Genomic DNA, 20178 nt, shown 5'->3' on the forward strand with positions numbered 1-20178 from the left:
AAGTCTCTGACACTGTTAACCTACAGAGAGCAGAAAATTAGGGATTAAAAGATGAAAATATGAAATATGAAAATGAATAAAAATAAACAAGTCTCCAACAAATTTAATTTGGGTTATTTAACATTTGGTTAGAAAGGCACCAGGTACTAAAGTAATAGTCCTCAAGCCAAAGTTAACGATACAGGACTTTGTTTTACGTAAAATACCAGCAGTTTGTGCATCACTGATATTATATACTAGTTGCTTCAAGCTAGTTTATTTACAGATACAGTTACATCATACAGTTAGTATAACTTTATTTAGAGTTTCTGCATACAGTCCTACAAGCATCGACTAGTTATGCATGATAAAACGACGTGCTTACCAAAGGTGGTGATGAATTAATTCTGAAACCAACTAATGAAGTATGTGCAGACACCCTGGAGACTTTTCCAGCAGTATTCCTCTGCCATCTTGGTTGCTTGACTCTCCTCTGCCACAGTGGGTCTCACTGTGATGGTCTTTGCAGGTTTACGTGGATGAACAGGCTTGGAAACGACGGGCTTGACTGGTTTGGAGGCTGGTTTGGCTGGTTGCTGTGGTTTAGGCTGCTGCTTGTGGCCGGGAGGTTTGGTAGGGGTGATGCTGGTCTTGACGTGCTGCTGTTGCTTTTGCTGGTTCTTAGAAGCCTGGGTAGGTTTTGGAAAGGCGATTTTGGGCCATGAGGCATTGAACACCATTTGGACCTCATCAGAAGCAGAGCGGCACATCTGCGGCTTGTAGACCCGTGGTCCCTGGCAGGCGTTGTGGAGCTTCTTCATGTCCCACATGATCTGAGTGAAAAAATGCCGAGGGTTGTTGTTGTATGATCTGCAGAGGTTAGGCTTGCCCAAGAAATCGCACCAGTATGATTTGCCCTTGCTCTTGCAGGAGACACGCAGCTTGGTTGAGTTGGTCTGGCCAGAGATCACCATGGTGCAGGTATCTTTAGCTTTGGTGCTGAAACGAATTGGCTCATCCCAAATGCTTCCTTTCGGCTGCGGCTGTTGCTGCTGTCGGCTGTGTTGGGTGTTTTCGACGTGGTTAATGCTGTTCCCCTGGTTACTGCTGTTCTGAGCCTGAGCGTTGATGGCCCAAATGTAGGAGACCAGAAGGAGAGCAGCGCTGCATATGGCTCTCATGATGGAAGTGTAGAAGGGACTGAGCAGAAGGTGCAATGCTGGCTTTATAAATACAAGTCCTACAAAGGGGTCTTTGAGCAGGGCACAGTGCACACATCCATCAAGACTGGGGGGCCTCTAGTCTCCAGTCTGGTGCGGCCTGAAAGAACTAATTGTAGGAATCTTTAGAGAAGTGTGTGTGTATGAGCAATATACTCTATATGGGATCAGTGTGTAAGTGGTTTCAAGAGTGTAATATATCGCCTGTAATATAATAAATGCATGATCTAGTTAGTAGTTACTATCTTGTACAGTATTTGCACCTGATCTCACTACAAACGTAACTATTTTACAAGGTGACGATTTCATTTGAATTTTTACAATCTGAATCATATTAAAGTAACATTTTTAGAAGAAAAAAAAAGAGTTAGCCTGAAGGTCCAAGGTTACACATAACCCTCAGTCGGGTGTAAGCAGACCTTATGAAAATGTACGAATGAGATCATACGATTTAGCCAGTTTGACAAAACATAAAATAGTTATGAACTGCCATGAGACTGTGTAGGTATTTGTGTGTTTTGTGTAGAAGGTTTCGTGGTTCGGTTTCTTCTCTGAGTGTGTGTTGATGGTTTGAGGCAGGGACATGGGTGTGGTTAGACTCATGGAACCTTCAGGGTCTTCATTATAAAATCATTCATGCTAACATAAGTGAGCTATTGACTATTGATGTGAAAGACATTTTAGTTTCACAAGAAGAGACAAGGAGAGTAATTCACCTGGAACCCATTTATGTTTTGTCGACTTCACCTTCAATGCGGTTAGTGTCTGGTTTACGTGACGTACATGTAGCTATAATACTAGTGTGCTTTATGAGGAGTCATGGGAAAATTATTTTTAAACAAAGACAGTCAATGAAAATGGCTGTGTACTTTTAGCTACCGCAGAGATCAGCTATACACATTTGACATTACAAGGAAAGGGAAAAAGAAAGAAAAAGTGAGTGTCGAAGGAAAGGTTTTGTGTGCACATGTTGTTTGCATCATGACACACACATCATATTTAAATACACACATGCTGTAAATCATAACTTTTAAATGCATGCGTGTAGTTTTCTACACTTCAAGTCAACTTTTTAAACAAACCAAGCAAGCCAGATGTCTTTTCTGTCTACCAGAGTGATAATTTTGTAGGAATTACTTTATTTCTAAACAAAAGAATATTCGACAAAATGCAAGTCATGAAGTAAATGATGCTCACCATCTTTGTATAACAGGAAATCATGCATATTTCAGCATCTGAGAGAAAAATGAAAATGCTGATCAGTGATGGTGAGTGTCTTAACTGGAGTAAAGAGGAGACCACATCATTCAATTAAATTATATTACATTGAAACATGGACCCTTATAAATAGCTTTTTTTCAGGCCTAATAAAACTAGCAGTAACTTGGGCCTATGAATAACAAACTAACAATAAAGAAAATGTATTTGTATAATTCCTAAATGCTTGTATTGAAATAGTCTACAATTTGCATAATTTTCTTTTGAATTCTGGCATTCAAATAACCATCCAGCATCTGTGTCATTAAAACTCCGTCACTTCCGCACTCAGTGTGTACCTGTAACCATAGTGACGAAACGGAAGGTGTTATCGCGCTGTAGAATACAGAGGTTAGTCGAAAAGTTTAATCCTGGTTGTTCATATTCGACAGTGGAGGACATTCAAAAGCGATGGATTCAGTACTTCTATACGGAGAAGCTGAAGGATATGTTCAAAGTCTGGAGAAGATGTCACTGCGTGATATCGGAAGCCCAAGGTAAGTGAATATCTAATATTAAAGTAACAACTTAACGTTAGACAAACACGTTCATGTTTAATACCCATGCCATCTATTTCTGTTGTGTGTGTGTGTGTGTGTGTGTGTGTGTGTGTGTGTGTGTGTGTGTGTGTGTGTGTGTGTGTGTGTGTGTGTGTGTTCTGGTAAACCCTACTACATTATTGGGACAAAATGTCTCCACGCAAATATGGCAATATCCGAAATCCTTGTCCTGGTGGGGAAATGTTTTGGTCCCCACGAGGAAAACAGCTTATAAATCATACAAGTTATGTTTTTTTGAAAATGTAGCCTAAAACTGCAGAAAGTTTTCTGTGTAGAAGTGGATAGAATTTTACAGTTTATACAGTATAGAAATCATTATGACTATGGAGAGTCCCCATAAAACATGAAAACACCTGTGTGTGTGTGTGTGTGTGTGTGTGTGTGTGTACAGGTGGTTTCGCCAACATGAATTCATTGAGAAGCTGAATATGCAAGCTATTCTGAATGCCAGTGCCAATCAGGAGGAATTCGTAAAAGACCTCTTTGTTTCTCTTGGAAAGGTAATTGTTTATGGGTTAATGTGCCACTTTCATGTAGCCTAAACATTTAGCCTACATTTATAAAAATGGACTAGCCTACCCTTACGAAAAAGAAGTATACTTTAAGTTAATTTTATGAAGTATACTTAAGTAATGTTCAAGTATATTTTAAGTATACTTTATGTAGTAAGTATACTAATATCAATGTGTACTTGTAGTAAACTTGTAAGTGTACTACAGTATTTCAATACTGCTTTTGACTAAATTGTCCCACTTTTAGTAGCCTAGGCTATATAAAATTATATGTTTAAGAGTACTGTAAGAGTAGTAAACTAAGTACACACACAACTAGGTTTCTCAGTTGTAATGCATCTGTACAACAAGTGAACGTATACGTATACTAGTAGTTTACTATTTTAATACAAGTAGTAGCCTACATTTTTTAGTTCATGAAGTGCACACTGAAGTGTACTCTCAGTAAACCACTAGTTTAGTAGTTTATACTGCAAGTATAGCCTACTTGTAAGTTTTCTTTAAATGAACATAACATTATACTTATAGTTTACTATTTATATATTATTTTTGCACTTGCAGTATACTACTATGTTCAAATGTATTATATTATTTTTTATACTTGAAAAATACCTTTAACTGTACTTTAATTTTAAAAAACATTTTTTTAGCTTCATGCAGTCTTTTTTTAATCTACACTTGAATGTCGGCATGTTTCACAAAGAAAGGCAACATTTTAAACAAAAAAGTTGAGAAAATCACATTTTTGTCAAAGACTACGCCTTGATCAGATTCAGAACGATGATCAAAACACAGATGGAGCAGATCGAGTCCAACATCCCAAAGCTTCACAGTCGTTTTCTCTTCATGGGTTACGCTACCGTATAGCAGTGAAAACATGGATAGCTGGAAAATTCAGTCAATGGTTGGGAAAAGTAGCCTGACGTCGTCATATTCAGATTATAGTCAGAATATGAAATAGGGAATATGGAAGTTATATAACTTCCCGACCTAAAAATGTTGTGGGCGGGGCTAAGTTCGGCTGGTATCCAGGCTAGGGGAAAAGTATAATTAGAGTAAATTCCTATACACTTTACACTACCAGTGGACTAGCCTACTCAAAAATTCAGATACGCAGAATTAGAAACATAGGCCTATCTGTTTTATATCAATATTCTAATCAATATTTTCAAACAATGTAAGTTTCATAAGACTGTATATGACAAACTATGTAAAAAAAAAAAGTATAGGCCTATTTAATAGTCTACTCGATCAAAAGAGTTAACACAACTACAAGCCAAGTATACTTTGAATACTTAATTATACTTGTAAGTATATCTCGATCAAAAGATTGAGTAGGCCTACAAGTACAGGCCAAATATACTTGGACTTTTCTCTCAGTATAAGTCAAGTACACTTAAGTGTAATTTGAAGTATATTTCTGAGAAGTATATTTAAAATGTAGACTGAAAGTATTACTTTCTTATTTTTAGTTTAAAAGAAGTATACTAATAGAACACTTGAATAAACTTCTTTTTCGTGAGGGTATTCATTCCAAATATTTGTATTATAATTATAAATGTATTTATAATTATTGATTTCCTAAGGATACCTTTTATAGTTATTAATAAATGGAAATAGTATTAAAAGAAATTAATGCATTGATTGATCGCATTAAATTGATCAAAAGTGACAATAAAGACATTTATATTGTTACAAAAGAAAAAACATATCTTGGATTCCACAAATTATATAGCCGACGTACAACTGTTTTCAACAATGATAATAATACAACACGTTTCTTGAACACCAATTCACCACATGGATCATGTGAAACTGAATACTGGAGTAATGGCTGCTGAAAATGCAGCTTTTTATATTAAAATGGTAATAATATTTTAAATATTACTGTTTTTACTGTATTTTTTATCAAATAAGTGCAGCCCAGTTAAACAAGAGACTTCTTTTGATAATATCAATCTTACTGCCCCCATTCAAAATTATGAATGGTAATAAATTTGTGTGTTTGTGTGTGTGTGTGTATCATCACTTCATCATTGATCAACTTTCCCACTGGCACATCTTATCATACTCCCACATAAATATTTTGAAAAAGATGATTTTTTTGCATACACCGATGAAAACATGTAAATGACTTTTTCCAGATACCCACACTGATACATGCAATGATACTTACAGAAGTCTGGAAACATAAAGTGTTTCCCATAATTTGCAAACTCCAGGACTTTAATCCAAAGAGTACGTTTCTGCTGTATATGGTGGTAAGTAGACTCAGCTTCAAATGACCTAGTTTTCAAAACCATGCCAGGCTCTTATTTAAATACATTTTCTTCTACTCTCTGTGGTTCATTGCATTTTCTACTAATTTCAGATTCACCATGAAGCTACCACTATAAACCTGCTGGAGACAATTATGTACCACAAGGTAAGCACATATTGAGAAAACAGGTTTTTATATAACTAGATTTGTAATTTTGTAAAAAAATAAAAATAAATGATATTGTTTGCACCTAAAATAGATGGCCTAGAAACTTAAGACCACATTATGATATGGTAGTAATATGAGAATGCATAAATGTTGATGTGTGTTACACATGCAGGAGTCCAGTGAAGCTGCTGATGATAGTGTACTTGATTTAGTCGATTACTGTCATCGCAAACTCACACTTCTGGCAGGACGTTCGGTCTCTGGAGAGATCCCAACTGAGGACCGAATTACACACACACAGCTGTTAGACACAGGATCTGTGCAGGTAAAGAACACTTAAGGCCCATTCACAGCCAGGACAATAACTATAAAGATAAAGATATTGTTCTAAATATAAAAGAATAGCAGAGTTCATACCACGATAATGGCACTGAGAAACGATGATTGCTGGAATCACTTGCAGAACCATTTATTTTCCAGCTGATGAACGATAAAAACAATGACAGCCAATCAGAATCCATCCTACTTAGCTTGAACATTTAAAGTGGTGGATGACTAAATTGGAACACGAACTTAGAATAAACAGAACATTATTGTCCGCTGGTGTGATAGCTAATATAGTTACCGTTATAGTTATTGTTCTTGGTGTGAACGGGCCTTTACTCTTGAAAGTTAAATGTAGCTGTTATGTTTTTACCAAAACATGCATCTAATGTTCTGAGCATTACAGCAAATGTTAATTTAACTCATTATCAAAAGCCGAATTCACATCGTTTCTTTCGTTCGGGAACTCCTACGTCTCGTCGGAGGAGTTTCCAACGAATTGGGATCACGCTAGGGAGACCAATTGCCTTCGAGTGAATTAAACCGAGCCAATAAACATTGGCATGCAACATTTGCATTCCGCGGCCCGCCTACAAGTGCGGGTATAAAGGCGGAAGCAAGCGCATACACAAACGCTTTTCTGCTTCGGAGCCGACCAGTTGTGTCCTCTGAGTGTACGAGCGTTTTGGATTGTGTTTCCGTGAAGCTCAGCGAGTCTGCTGTTTCGGACCTCTTTTGTGTTGGTGTTACGGCGCGGCAGTGATCTTCGCAATCTCCCGGATCCCATCTGTCACTTCAAGCGATCTGCTTTTTCAAAAGAGCTGTTGTCACAGCTGGTATTCGTTGAGTGCACACAGTGGGCTTGCAGTTTCCTCGCTGTGTTGCCGCGTTTATCCCTGCGTGCTTTGGCACACTAAAAGAGCTTTCTGAAAGAGCAACACGGGCGAAGATCGCATCCTTTTAAGGATGACGTTTCACCCGTGTGTTTCTGGGTGCGGTCAATATCTGCCTCCAGCTGATGGTCACGATCGCTGCCTCACGTGCTTGGGCCTCGTGCACGCTGAGGCAGCGTTGGTGAATGAGTCATGTTCTCATTGCGGGAACATGACCATCGCGACATTGAGACTTGGACTGAGATCCCTCAGACGAGGGGGAGTCCCTTTGGCGATTCCCCGATCTAGTTCTTCTTCTGGTTCAGTTCAGAAGAAGTCTACTTCGGCTAATCCCATGGGTGGTCTGAGGATTACTGTGAGGAATAACCCGCAGGGTGAAAGACCCCCACGGGCCCCGGCTGTTTCTTTCGGAGCTCCACCGGAGGATCAGATGTCGATCGCTGCATCGGAGGGAGAGCGGTCATCTTCGGGGGATGACGATTCGGCTCCGTTGCCCCCTTCGGGTGTGGTAGCGTTGCCCGAGTCGGACCCAGAAATGGCCGCTATGCTTGCCCGGGCGGCTCCTCACTCCCCTCCCGCGCCTGTAGGTTCTCTTCCGGTCTGACCGGAAAGGCCTATAGTGCGTGTGGAGAAGCTGCTTCTGCCCTGCATGCCATGGCGCTTCTCCAGGTTCACCAGGCGAAGGTGCTCTGCGACATGCAGGAGGGTGGTACTGACCCAGCGGTGCTGCAAGAGCTGCGTACGGCGACGGACCTTGCACTACGGGCGACGAAAGTCACCGCACGTTCCCTGGGTCAGGCGATGCCCACTTTTGTGGTCCAGGAGCGACACCTGTGGCTCACCCTGGCTGATATGAAGGAGTCGGACAAGAGTAAGCTCCTGAACTCCCCCATATCCCAGGGTGGGCTCTTCGGCGACACGGTGGAGGATTACGCCCAACAGTTCTCCGCCGCCCAGAAGCAGTCGGAGGTGATTAAACACATCATGCCACGGAGACGGGGTGCTGCTGCCCAGTCTTCACCGGTTGCGCCTCCGGCTGCTCGTCGCCGAGGGCGCCCTCCTGCCGCCGCCTCCGCACCTGCTCAGCCTAGGCAGCAGCCTCCACCTAGGCAGCAGGGTGCCGGCCGCAAGAGAGCTGCCCAGCCTGCTCCCAGCGCCTCTAAACCTCCAGGCAAGAGGAGAGGGAAGAGACCCTGAGACAGGCGACCCAGGGGACATGCCTGCTGTTCTACGGGAGTGTGCCCCTGTCTTGCAGAAAGAGATCAACGTCCTGCTGGTGAAGGACGCGATCGAGTCGGTCCCTCCAGCCGAGATGAGGTCTGGGTTCTACAACCTTACTTCATTGTACCCAAGAAAGGCGGTGGGCTACGGCCAATCCTGGACCTGCGGGTTTTGAATCGGGCCCTGCACAAGCTCCCGTTCAAAATGCTCAGAAACGCATTTTCGAATGCATCCGTCCCCAGGATTGGTTTGCAGCGATCGACCTGAAGGACGCGTACTTTCACGTCTCGATTCTTCCTCGACACAGCCGTTTCTTCGGTTTACTTTCGCGAGACCTCTTGTGCAAACACAGGGACATGGTGCTTCGGCATCTCAGCTGGTTGGGGCTTCAGGTCAACTGGGACAAGAGCAAACTCTGCCCCACGCAGAGGATCTCTTATCTCGGTATGGAGCTGGACTCGTTCAGCCAGACTGCGCGCCTCACGGAGGAGCGCGTCCAGTCAGTGCTCAACTGCCTCAAGTCCTTTCAAGGCAGGTCAGCGGTCCCACTGAAACAGTTTCAGAAGCTCCTGGGGCATATGGCAGCCGCAGTAACGCCGCTCGGTCCGCTCCATATGAGACCGATTCAGCGCTGGCTTCACGATCGAGTCCCGAGATGGGCGTGGCAGAGCGGCACGTTCCGGGTGAACATCACCCCGCACTGTCGCCAAACCTTTAGTCCTTGGTCGGACCCTGCGTTTCTACGGGCTGGAGTGCCCTTAGTCCAGGTGTCCAGGCATGCTGTGGTGTTCACAGATGCTTCTGCCAACGGCTGGGGGGCCACGTACAGCGGGCATGCAGTTTCGGGTCTGTGGACGGGGCCCCAACTGCATTGGCACATCAACTGCCTAGAGTTGCAAGCAGTACGCTTAGCCTTGTGCCGCCTCAGAGGCTTACTTCGTCACAGGCATGTACTGGTCCATACGGACAGCACTGCGACCGTTGCGTACATCAACCGTCAGGGTTGCCTAGCTGGGTGCAGCCGACGAGCTCTCACGGCAGCCCCCTCTTCCGAGAGAATGGCGACTCCATCCCCAGGCAGTCCAGCTGATATGGGAAATCTTCGGAGTTGCTCAGATAGATCTGTTTGCCTCTCCGGACACGACCCATTGCCAGTTGTTTTATTCCCTGACCGAAGGGACTCTCGGCACGGATGCACTGGCGCACAGCTGGCCCCAGGGCCTTTGCAAATATGCGTTTCCCTCAGTGAGCCTTCCCGCACAGACTCTGTGCAAGGTCAGGGAGGACGAGGAACAGGTCCTGCTAGTTGCGCCGTATTGGCCCAACCGGACTTGGTTTGCAGAACTCATGCTCCTCGCGACAGCCCCTACTTGGCCGATTCCTCTGAGGAAGGACCTCCTTTCTCAGAGACAGGGCACTCTATGGCACCCGCGTCCAGACCTCTGGAAACTCCATGTCTGGTCCCTGGAAGGGACGCGGAGGTTCTAGGTGGCCTACCACAGGCTGTGGTAGACACCATCACTTCCGCTAGAGCCCCCTCTACGAGGCACCTCTATGTGTTGAAGTGGAACCTATTCGTCAGTTGGTGCTCTTCCCGCCAGGAAGACCCCTGAAATTGCCCGATCAGTGTTGTGCTTTCCTTCCTGCAAGATGGGTTGGAGCGAAGGCTGTCTCCCTCCACCCTCACAGTGTATGTTGCCGCAATAGCCGCACATCACGATGCAGTGGAAGGTAAGTCTTTGGGAAAGCACGACCTGATCCTCAGGTTCCTCAGGGGTGCTAGGAGATTGAATCCTGCTCGTAATCAGCACCCCGTACCCTCTTGGGATCTGACTTTAGTGCTCAGAGCACTCCAGAATCCACATTTTGAGTCCTTGCATGCAGTCGATTTAAATATTCTGTCAATGAAGACAGCTCTCCTGCTCGCTTTGGCATCCATCAAGAGGGTAGGGGACCTAAAGGCATTTTCGGTCGACGAATCGTGCCTAGAGTTCGCGCCAGACTTCTCTCACGTTGTTCTGAGACCCCGGCCCGGATATGTGCCCAAGGTTCCTACCACTCCTTTTAGAGATCAGGTAGTGAACCTGCAAGCGCTGCAGGAGGCAGACCCAGCCCTGGCTTTGCTCTGTCCTGTTCGCGCTCTGCGCTGCTACATTGACAGGACTCAAAGCTTTAGGACCTCAGACCAGCTCTTTGTCTGTTACGGAGGCCAGCAGAAGGGGAAGGCTGTCTCCAATCAGAGGTTAGCCCACTGGCTAGTGGATGCTATCGTCTGGGCTTATGAGTCTCAGGACATGCCTTGTCCACCTAGGTTGAGGGCACACTCTACTAGGAGTGTTGCCTCCTCCTGGGCTTTGGCTCAAGGCGCCTCGCTGACAGATATCTGTAGAGCTGCGGGCTGGGCGACACCCAACACGTTCGCTAGGTTTTATAGCCTTCGTGTAGAACCTGTTTCCTCCTGTGTTCACGCTTCGGCCAGTAGCTACCCTACGGGCTAGTGCACATGTGTATTCCTAGTGCCTCCCTTCGGGCAGGTTTTGGGCTCCGCAGCGTTCCCTTCTACATCTTGGGCACGCTTTCCCAGTGTAATCCAATGTCCACTGAGCGGGTCTTGCGGAACAGCAGTGTGACTCTTCCCAGCTAAGCTTCTGCACATAAGAGATAAGTTTCAAGAAACTGCGGCTGAAGCTTAGGCAGGGCGCTGGAAGGAGCCAGCATCATGGCGTTTTATTAGGGATCCCAATTCGTTGGAAACTCCTCCGACGAGACGTAGGAGTTCCCGAACGAAAGGGAACGTCTCGGTTACGTATGGTAACCCTCGTTCCCTGAGTAGGGAAAGGAGACGTCTCGTCCCGTCGCCATGCTGCTGTACCTTCGCGGAGGACTGGACACTGTTCGGCTCCTCAGCGAAAAGCGTTTGTGTATGCGCTTGCTTCCGCCTTTATACCCGCACTTGTAGGCGGGCCGCGGAATGCAAATGTTGCATGCCAATGTTTATTGGCTCGTTTTAATTCACTCAAAGGCAATTGGTCTCCCTAGCGTGATCCCAATTCGTTGGAAACTCCTCCGACGAGACGTCTCCGTTCCCTACTCAGGGAACTAGGGTTACCATACGCAACCGAGACGATTTACCAGAACTTGTACAATGGTTTGTTGCAGGATCTGCAAAGACAAAGTGACATGTTAGAGTTTGAAATCTCTATCAAGGCTCTGTCAGTACTGTGCTACATCACCGATCACATTGAGAGGTATTACAACGTTTAATAACATCTCTTATTTAAAGAGATGTTATTAAACATTTTACATAAAACACATGGTAAAAAATATACATTTTAAAAACAAATAAATTATAAAATATATTTACAGTTTAAATACATATGTTTACTAATGGATGCTGAAATTTCCCCTTCTAATGTAGTTTGAGTTTGAGTGTGCTGTCGAGGATGCTGTGCACTCATAATATGCCTTGTGTGCTGGTTCAGTTGGTGGAAAATTGCCCCTGGAACAGAGGTTAGTGTGTTTTAAACATATGTATGATCATATATTTATTTTCTTTTTCATTCAAGAACCTCACACAATCAGAATACATAGGAATCAAATACAGAACACCAGCAATTGACCCAATATTAAGCTCTGCCCCCTTTGTGGTCAATCAGGTAAGCTTTACACATTGTCACATAGGAATGGATCAAATAGTTTCATGAGCTGCACATTTTTCAGGAAAAGTGCTCATAAAGTGGGACAAAATGGAATGGGGAAAAGCAAATGCACAGTTATAGGCTGGAAATACTGTTTGCTTAAATCTATCCAAACACTTCTATAGATTTACATTAGAAAAGAGCTAAGGCTTGTCTATGGAAGCTTATTTCCACCACGGAATAAAAAATAAAAAGGTTATTGCGTATCGTAACTCTGAATTTCTTGCAATTTAAGGTTTGTAACTTGAAAGTCAAACTTTTTTCTTGCAATTGAAAGTTTATATCTAGCAATTCTGACTTTATTTCTTGCGATAACAAATATCTTGCAATTGAGAGTAAAAAAGTCAGACTTGTGAGACGAAAGGCGCAATTACCTTTTTTATTTTGTATTCCATTGTGGAAACAAGCTTTCACACTTTTGCAACAAGCAACAGCAACATTTGTTAAATGAATAGTTCACCCAAAAAGGAAATAATTTTATAATTTACTCACCCTCAAGCCATAGTAGGTCTGTATGACTTTCTTCTTTCAGCCAAGCACAATTGGTGCCTGCATTGAATGGCATTAAATAGATACGCTTTTTAGAGCTTCAAAAACTCAGGCACTATTCAATTGCTTTGCAAAGCTGGGAAGGATATTATTTAATATAACTCCATTTGTGTTTGGCTGAAAGAAGAAAGTCATATTCACGTAGGATGGCATGAGGGTGAAATAATTTTCAGGTTTGGGTGAACTATTTTTTTAAGGTAGAATTGGTAGGTAAAATTTTTTGATTGCATAGTCTTTTTCTCCCATGTATAGGTACTCTGGAGAAATACACAGAGGGGAAATGGAGGCCCGTCCTGCCTGAAGATCAGCTAAAGTTAAATAAACATGATGGCCAGGTGTGGATGGCTTTACTGAACCTGATACTCAAACCAGACTGCCAAAGAAAATATAATTTCAATAGCTTTAACAAAGCACAACTTTTAAAGGTAAGACTTTACATAGTTGGGAAAATATCATTGCAGGCAGAGCCATTATAGTGTTCCTGTTGTGTTTTAAATAGATGAATACAAACATACCTGCATATTGAGACAATACCAGTTTAATAATATATTTATGAAACACAAAATATCGAAAGAAGAGGCAATTATCCCACTTTATTCCATGCTGAATTATACATTTTCTCATAGCCTAAAAGCTCTTATGCTGTCTCTGGATATGTATGTGTTCATTGACACCATATATGATTTATTTAATGCCAGTTATCTATCTTTATGCTTCTTTATATGCCCCTGTGTGCAGCTTTGTGGGTTTTTGACAGATGTTGTGATAGATCAGTTACCAAACCTACTTGATCTCAAGCAATTCCTTAGTCAACTTGCTGTCACAGATCCAGTGGCCCCCAAACATGATCTAATCCTGGAACAGGTACTCCAGCAAATGCACACACAGATTAAAAGTTTGGGGTCAGTAATATTTTTTTAAATAAATTAATACTTTTATTCAGCATAGATTCATTAAATTGTTCAAAAGTGACAGATTTTTACATTGTTAAGATGTAAAATTCTATTTCAAATAAATGCTGTTCTTTTGAACTTTCTATTCTATTTCAAAGAATCCTGAAAAAGATGCAGGGCTGTTTTCAACATTGATAATAATAAGAAATGTTTCTTGACCACCAAATCAGCATATTAGAATAATTTCTGAAGGCTGAAGTTATGGCTGCTGAATATTCAGCTTTGCCATCAATAAAATAGCTTTGCCAAGGAATAAAATACATTTTAAATATATAATGGAAACCAGCTATTTTAAATAGTAATTATGTCACAATATTACTGTTTTTACTTTATTTTGATCAAAGAAATGCAGCCTGGGTGAGCATAGCAGACTTCTTTCAAAAACATAAAAAAATATCACCGACCCTAACTTTTGAACAGTAGATGATAACATGTCCATTTGGTCACATAAGACAAAATTAACAAAAACAAAACACCTTTCTTATTCATTTAGGTGCCAGAGATATGGAATAATATTGTATCGGAGAACAGCAACAAGTGGAAAGCCATAGCTAAATTCCAAGTGACACATGTTTTTAACCCCTCTGAAAGTGAATTAAGAGAACAAGCTAGCAGGTGAGAATTGATGTGTATCTGGAAATTTCTATTGTAAGGGATGAGAAGATGAGGTGCAGTTATAAAATGTTAGTCTAACAGTATGCGTATATTCTGTATAAATACCAAGTTCCCTTTCGTGGTCACTACGAGTTACGTCAGTGACGACGAATGGGGTTTTGCTTAGAAAGCCTATCATCTTCAAGTATATAAAATGAGCCAATGGCAATGAAATGCCGATCTACGAGCTCCGCGAGAGCTGGTACTTCGGCTGGCGGCCAGGGTGAACTGAGGGTTTTGGTGTGGAACAAAGTGCCGACTATTCCACGCTCCACACCCCCCTCTAGCACAGTGCAACCCAAGAGCGCTCCGATTGAGCCCGCGGTACAGTCTGTCGGCGTGCCGCGGGTCTCTTTCGGCGCTCCAGATGATGATGAGATGTCGATCGCTACATCACAAGGTGGGCGTGAGTCCTCGGGAAGTGAGGATTCGGCTGTGCTGCCGCCTTCAGGTGTGCCAGCATTGTCCGAGTCTGATTCTGAGCTGACGCCCATGCTTTCCCGGGCAGCAGCGGCCATTGGCCTCGAGTGGTCTCCTCCACCCCCTCCAGTGCGCCCGCGGCTGGACGATTGGTTTTTGGGTGCGGCCGCTGATCCCCGTCAGCGTCCAACCCCAATGCCATTCTTCCCGGACGTGCATGAGGAGGTCACGAGGTCCTGGAAGGCACCCCTGTCATCGCGTGATCGCTCGGCGACCTCCTCCGCCTTGCCTCCTCTCGATCAGGCGGCTGCCAAAGGGTACACTGGGGTTCCCCAGGTTGAACGCTCTGTTGCGATGCAACTGTGTCCACAGAGTGCTTCTTCCCGCGGTGACCCTAAGCACCCCTCCAAGGCCTGTAGGTTCTCCTCCACCCTTGTGGTGAAGGCCTACAGAGCTGCGGGGCTGGCAGCCTCCTCACTGCATGCCATGGCCACTCTGCAGGTCTACCAGGCCCAGATGCTCAGGGACATGCACGAGGGGAGGACTGACCCAGGGCTCTTTAATGAGCTGCGTGCCGCCACCGACCTTGCTCTTTGAGTGACGAAGGTGACCGCACGCTCCCTGGGTCAGGTGACGTTTCCTCGACACCCCCATATCCTAGGCTGGCTGAGCAGACTGAGGCTTTAAAACATGTCCTGCCCCGATGGCCCGCTGCTGCCTCCACCCAGCCGTCGACACAGGTGCCTCAGTTCGCTCGCCGCCGAGGGCGGCTCCCGCCCCTCCCGCACGGCCCCAGCAGCAGCCTTCACCCGGGCCGCGTCGTGGAGGAGGCCGCAGGAAGGCGCCACAGCCCTCTCCGGCCCCGCGCCCTGCTAAACGCCAGGAAAAGTGGCGCCCCTGAGACGGGCTGCTCAGAGATGGCCATCAGTTCTTTCAAGGAGACGGTACCAGGGCTGCTCCTTCCCCCGGTGGAGGGCCGAGGGAGAATCCTTGGTTTCCCGAATCCCGCACCCCATTTCGGTTAAAGAAAGAACTGACACACCCATCTCTGAGCACACAGAGTTCTCGGATGACAGTGCGTGCCGCTCACGAGCCTCACCACTCTCGTCCCCCTCTTTCGCCAGACCCCTGCCAGAGCACGCCCCCGTGGGACGCTGGTCCTCCCCTGGCCTCCTCTGGCAGGACGCGGCTAATGACCGGGCCGCTATGCCACCCACGCCTGGGCCGGTCATTCCGCCTCGCTGCACCACTTAGGGTACGTTGTTGGGAGCCTGGCTAGAGCTTCCCAGACTGTCCCGCTGGGTCGCGAGGTTCATCAGGCTCGGCTACGCGATTCAGTTTGCGCGGTCTCCTCCCCACTTCAGGGGAGTCCGCTTCACTATGGTCGGTGGCAATGCCCCTGTCATGACAGCGGAGGGCGCCCGGAGTGCGATCGAGACTGTCAGTGTGCGATCGAGACCGAGACACGAGGTTTGCATCCTGAATTATCTCGACAACTGGCTGATTCTAGCACACTCTCGAGAGCAGGTTTGCGAACACAGGGACCTGGTGCTCTGGCACCTCGCCCGTCTGGGCCTTCGGGTCAACTGGGAAAAGAGCAAACTCTCCCCCGTGCAGAGGATCTCTTGTCTCGGAATGGAAATCGACTCGGTCGCCATGTACACGCAGCTTACGAGCAAGCCCGCGCAGTAACTGCTGAATTTCCTGAGTCAATTCGAGGGCAAGAGTGTGGTCCCACTGAAGTTATTTCAGAGGCTCCTGGGGCATATGGCATCTGCAGCGGCAGTCACTGCTTCATATGAGACCGCTTCAGCACTGGCTTTGCGATCGAGTCCCGAGATGGGCATAGCAACAGGGCACGTTCTGGGTGCTCGAGTTGCTGGCCTTACTCAATTGCCTCGAGTTGCTGGCCGTACGTTTAGCTCTGCACCGTTTCCGGACGTTGCTGGAGGGCAAGCACTTACTGGTCCGTTCAGACAACATGACGACAATAGCGTACATCAACCATCAGGGTGGTCTACGCTCCCGCCATATCTCGCACGCCATCTCCTCTTATGGAGTCAGAAGCATCTGAGGTCGCTTCGAGCCATTCACATCCCGGGAGAGCTGAATCGTGCAGCCGACGAGCTCTCGCGATTACGGCCTTATCCCGGGGAATGGAGACTCCATCCCCAGACGGTTCAGCTGATTTGGGAACAGTTCGGCGACGCACAGGTAGATCCGTTTGCCTCCCCAGACACTTCCCACTGCCGCTGGTTTAACTTCCTGACTGAGGGGACACTCGGTTCGGATGCACTAACGCACAGCTGGCCGCCTTCACAAGTATGCTATTCCCCCAGTGAGCCTTCTTGCACAGATCCTGTGCAAGATCAGGGAGGACGAAGAGCAGGTCCTTTTGGTTGCGCCTCATTGGCCCACCCGGACTTGATGCTCCGAACTGGTGCTCCTCGCGACAGCCCCTCCCTGGCCAAAGGACCTCCTTTCTCAGAGACAGGGCACCCTTTGGCACCCGCGTCCCGATCTCGAAGAGGTTCCACTTCAGAGCATAGTCGTGTCTCGTGGACAAGGCTCTAGCTGAAGTGATGGTAGCCACCACCTGAAGGGTTGGAACGAAAGCTGCCTCCTTCCACCCTGAAGGTTTATGTGGCTGCATTCTCTGCGCACCACGACATTGTGGAGTCTAAGACGGTAGGACAGCATGATCTGGTCATCAGTTTCCTTAGGGGGGCCAGGAGGTTAAATCCTCACCGCCCCCTTCATATGCCCTCTTGGGACCTCGAAGTGGTTCTTTCTGCACTGCAGAGACCTCCCTTCGAGCCATTGAACTCAGTTGAGCTTAAATACCTCTCCATGAAGACGGCGCTCCTGGTTGCTTTGGCCTCCATCAAGAGGGTAGGGGACCTGCTGGCATTTTCAGTTGACGAAGTGTGCCTGGAATTCGGGCTGGCTAACTCTCACGTCATCTTGAGACCCCAGCCTGGATATGTGCCCAAGGTTCCCACCACTTCTTTTAGGGATCAGGTGGTAAACCTGCAAGCGCTACCCTCGGAGGAGGTAGACCCAGCCTTGGCACTGCTCTTTCCAGTACGCGGCCTTCGCGCTTACATAGACAGAATGCGCAGGACACTGGAAGACAGCTGCATTGGCGAGATTAGATTGGGAGATTAGATACGTATGTAACCCTCGTTCCCTGAAGGAGGGAACGGAGACGTCGCGAAGCAAATTCCGCAGACCCATGGTATTTTCATACCATTGGCTCGTTTTTTAATAACTCGAAGGTGATAAGGCTCTCTAGACGTTACCTACCAAAGGAGGGAACGGAGATGTTATGTCCTGTTGCCACAATTGAGCGACCGGACACTGCTCGGCTCCTCAGCGAAAACTTAGTGAGTGACTCTCTGCACACTTCCTATATACCTCCGTGGGTCGTGTGGTTCGCGATGCAAATCTCACTCGCCAATGTCCATTGGCTATTTCTGTTTACACTCGAAGGTCATAGGGCTCCCAGGCGCGATCCCAATTCGTTAGTCACTGACGTTAACATTGTCATATCCATTACCATGCTAAAAATCTTTTGAGGGTTGTCATGGTAAATTTGTTTATCTGCGCCCTTCTGATTAGGTTGTCTCAAACATATAATCTGGATGTGATGGAGAATCTAATCCCAGACAAACCCAAGTGTGGAGCCTGTGGAAGAATGGGTGCAAAACGCTGCTCCCGCTGTCAGGGAGAGTGGTATTGCAACAGGTAAAGCAACACATGTTGGTTTTCTGACAAAATTTATATATATATTTTTTTTAACCCTTTATATTACTAATCAATTCTTTACTATACTAATGTCCTTCATTTATAAACAAGATGAATAGCAAGAGTAATAAATTATAATTACCCTTTCATGTTTTGGCTTTGTCGGTATTTGTTCAGGATTGATTGTTAATAATTCTATTTGTCTGGTATTTCTCTGTAGAGAGTGTCAGGTGAAACACTGGCCCAAGCACAAGCCTGCATGCAAACTCATGGCAGAGGCCATACAAAGACTGCAGGAGGAACTGAACATCAGCAGCTGAATTAAAGCACCGCTAAATGAAAGGGATGGTGAGAGTGATGCTGTGGGATTCAGAAGTGCATAAGAACACATCCACTATGAACTGTCATATTTAATGGACACTAATGGAAAAGGACAAAAAGATGCAAGAAACTGTTCCTGATAGTTTTCTTTCATTAGCAGTTCTATGTTTGTATATTGGGTTGAAAAAGAGTAAATAGATCATTCCTGATAAAAGCTTTCATATGTAAACATATTCTTTGTAAATGCATGCTCATAAAACTATTATTTGCACACATTGTTAAATTAATTGATTAATAACTGCTACAATATAACCATTATTCTCACATGTTGTTATTAAATGAACTGAATAAACTGCTAAAATATATTTGAGATCCAATCAGTTTGATTTTTACTGACACAACATTATTGCATTTGTTGTAAAGGACTTTATTTTGTGGAACACAAAAAGAAGAAACTTTGAACGATTTCCTTGCCACTATTTTCCATGCAGTTACAATGAATGTTGTCTGGAGCTTTTTAGCATACATTAGTCCTTTCTTAAAATGGATGCAAAAGCACAATACATTCAGGATCAATTTTTATGTGTACCTTTTACAAAGCACACCACAAACCATTTTAAGCTTTAAGTTTTATTGTAACTTTCACACAGCCTCCATGTTGCAGTGGGATCCCACGTTACCCTGTCATGTCACACACTGTAAAAAACAAAACACTTACAAGTACAAGTGCATGTGAGTCTCAAAAAATGGGTGACAACAAGACCTTGGAAATCTGTACTTTACCACTTCCAAAGAACAAAGGCCATGAGAGAGACGTCAGGGTTTGTGAAAATCAGTAATAGATGTAACAGATTTGGAACTTAACAGTTTGAATTTCATTTACAAACCCTTTTGGAATATAAGAAAAAATATTTGGTTTGTACAATAGAGCACTATGTAGAATTGAATGACCAATGTATGCTGTACTGAGACATGCATTTTTAGAAATTACACACACTGGATATTTAAAACTATTTTCATTATTTTGATGTGGACTCACAAAAATATGCAAGACACTCAAAAGAAGAAAACAGAAATACAACAGAAACACAAAATCTTTACTCAAGATTAACTGATCTATAATAGTCATTTGTTTTGGTTATACTATTTAAGGTGTCCTTGTTACAGTGTAATTTAGTACTGTATTTAAATATTTTATTAAAGTACTAAGTAATAATAATTAACAACATGTACTTACTATAGGGTTAATGTTCAGAGTAGGGTTGGGTTTATGGTTAGCTGTATGTAATTATGCATAATTTACTGTTGTTATTACTACAGTAAATACATGCATCGTGTAACAAGGACACAAAAATAAAGATTTTTAGTTGTGTAGTTGTCTTGTATCAAAAGTACTGACATTTCAAACAATCAGGATCAATCAGTCTTTTAGGACATTGGCT

At 44.6% G+C, this 20178-nt stretch overlaps 2 protein-coding genes across 2 annotated transcripts; one reads left to right on the forward strand and one right to left on the reverse strand.

The window, feature by feature from the left end:
• Positions 1-380: 380 nt before the first annotated feature.
• On the reverse strand, positions 381-1160 carry fgfbp2b (fibroblast growth factor binding protein 2b; the record flags this gene model as incomplete). The annotated part of the gene is made up of 1 exon (XM_081360451.1): positions 381-1160. The coding sequence occupies one exon, from the start codon at positions 1158-1160 to the stop codon at positions 381-383; it is 780 nt and encodes a 259-aa protein (XP_081216577.1).
• Positions 1161-2867: 1707 nt separating this feature from the next.
• zmynd10 (zinc finger, MYND-type containing 10) lies at positions 2868-18735 on the forward strand (the record flags this gene model as incomplete). Its single annotated transcript, XM_081361123.1, has 12 exons — positions 2868-2953; positions 3408-3516; positions 5673-5789; positions 5900-5953; positions 6129-6281; positions 11554-11642; positions 11813-11904; positions 12894-13066; positions 13380-13505; positions 14088-14209; positions 18290-18415; positions 18636-18735. 12 exons carry the CDS (start codon positions 2868-2870, stop codon positions 18733-18735), a joined length of 1347 nt encoding a protein of 448 aa, XP_081217249.1.
• Between the last annotated feature and the right edge of the window lie 1443 nt (positions 18736-20178).

The sequence above is a fragment of the Scardinius erythrophthalmus genome (genome assembly GCF_964197995.2).
Source record: "Scardinius erythrophthalmus genome assembly, chromosome: 3".
Taxonomy (NCBI): Eukaryota; Metazoa; Chordata; class Actinopteri; order Cypriniformes; family Leuciscidae; genus Scardinius; species Scardinius erythrophthalmus.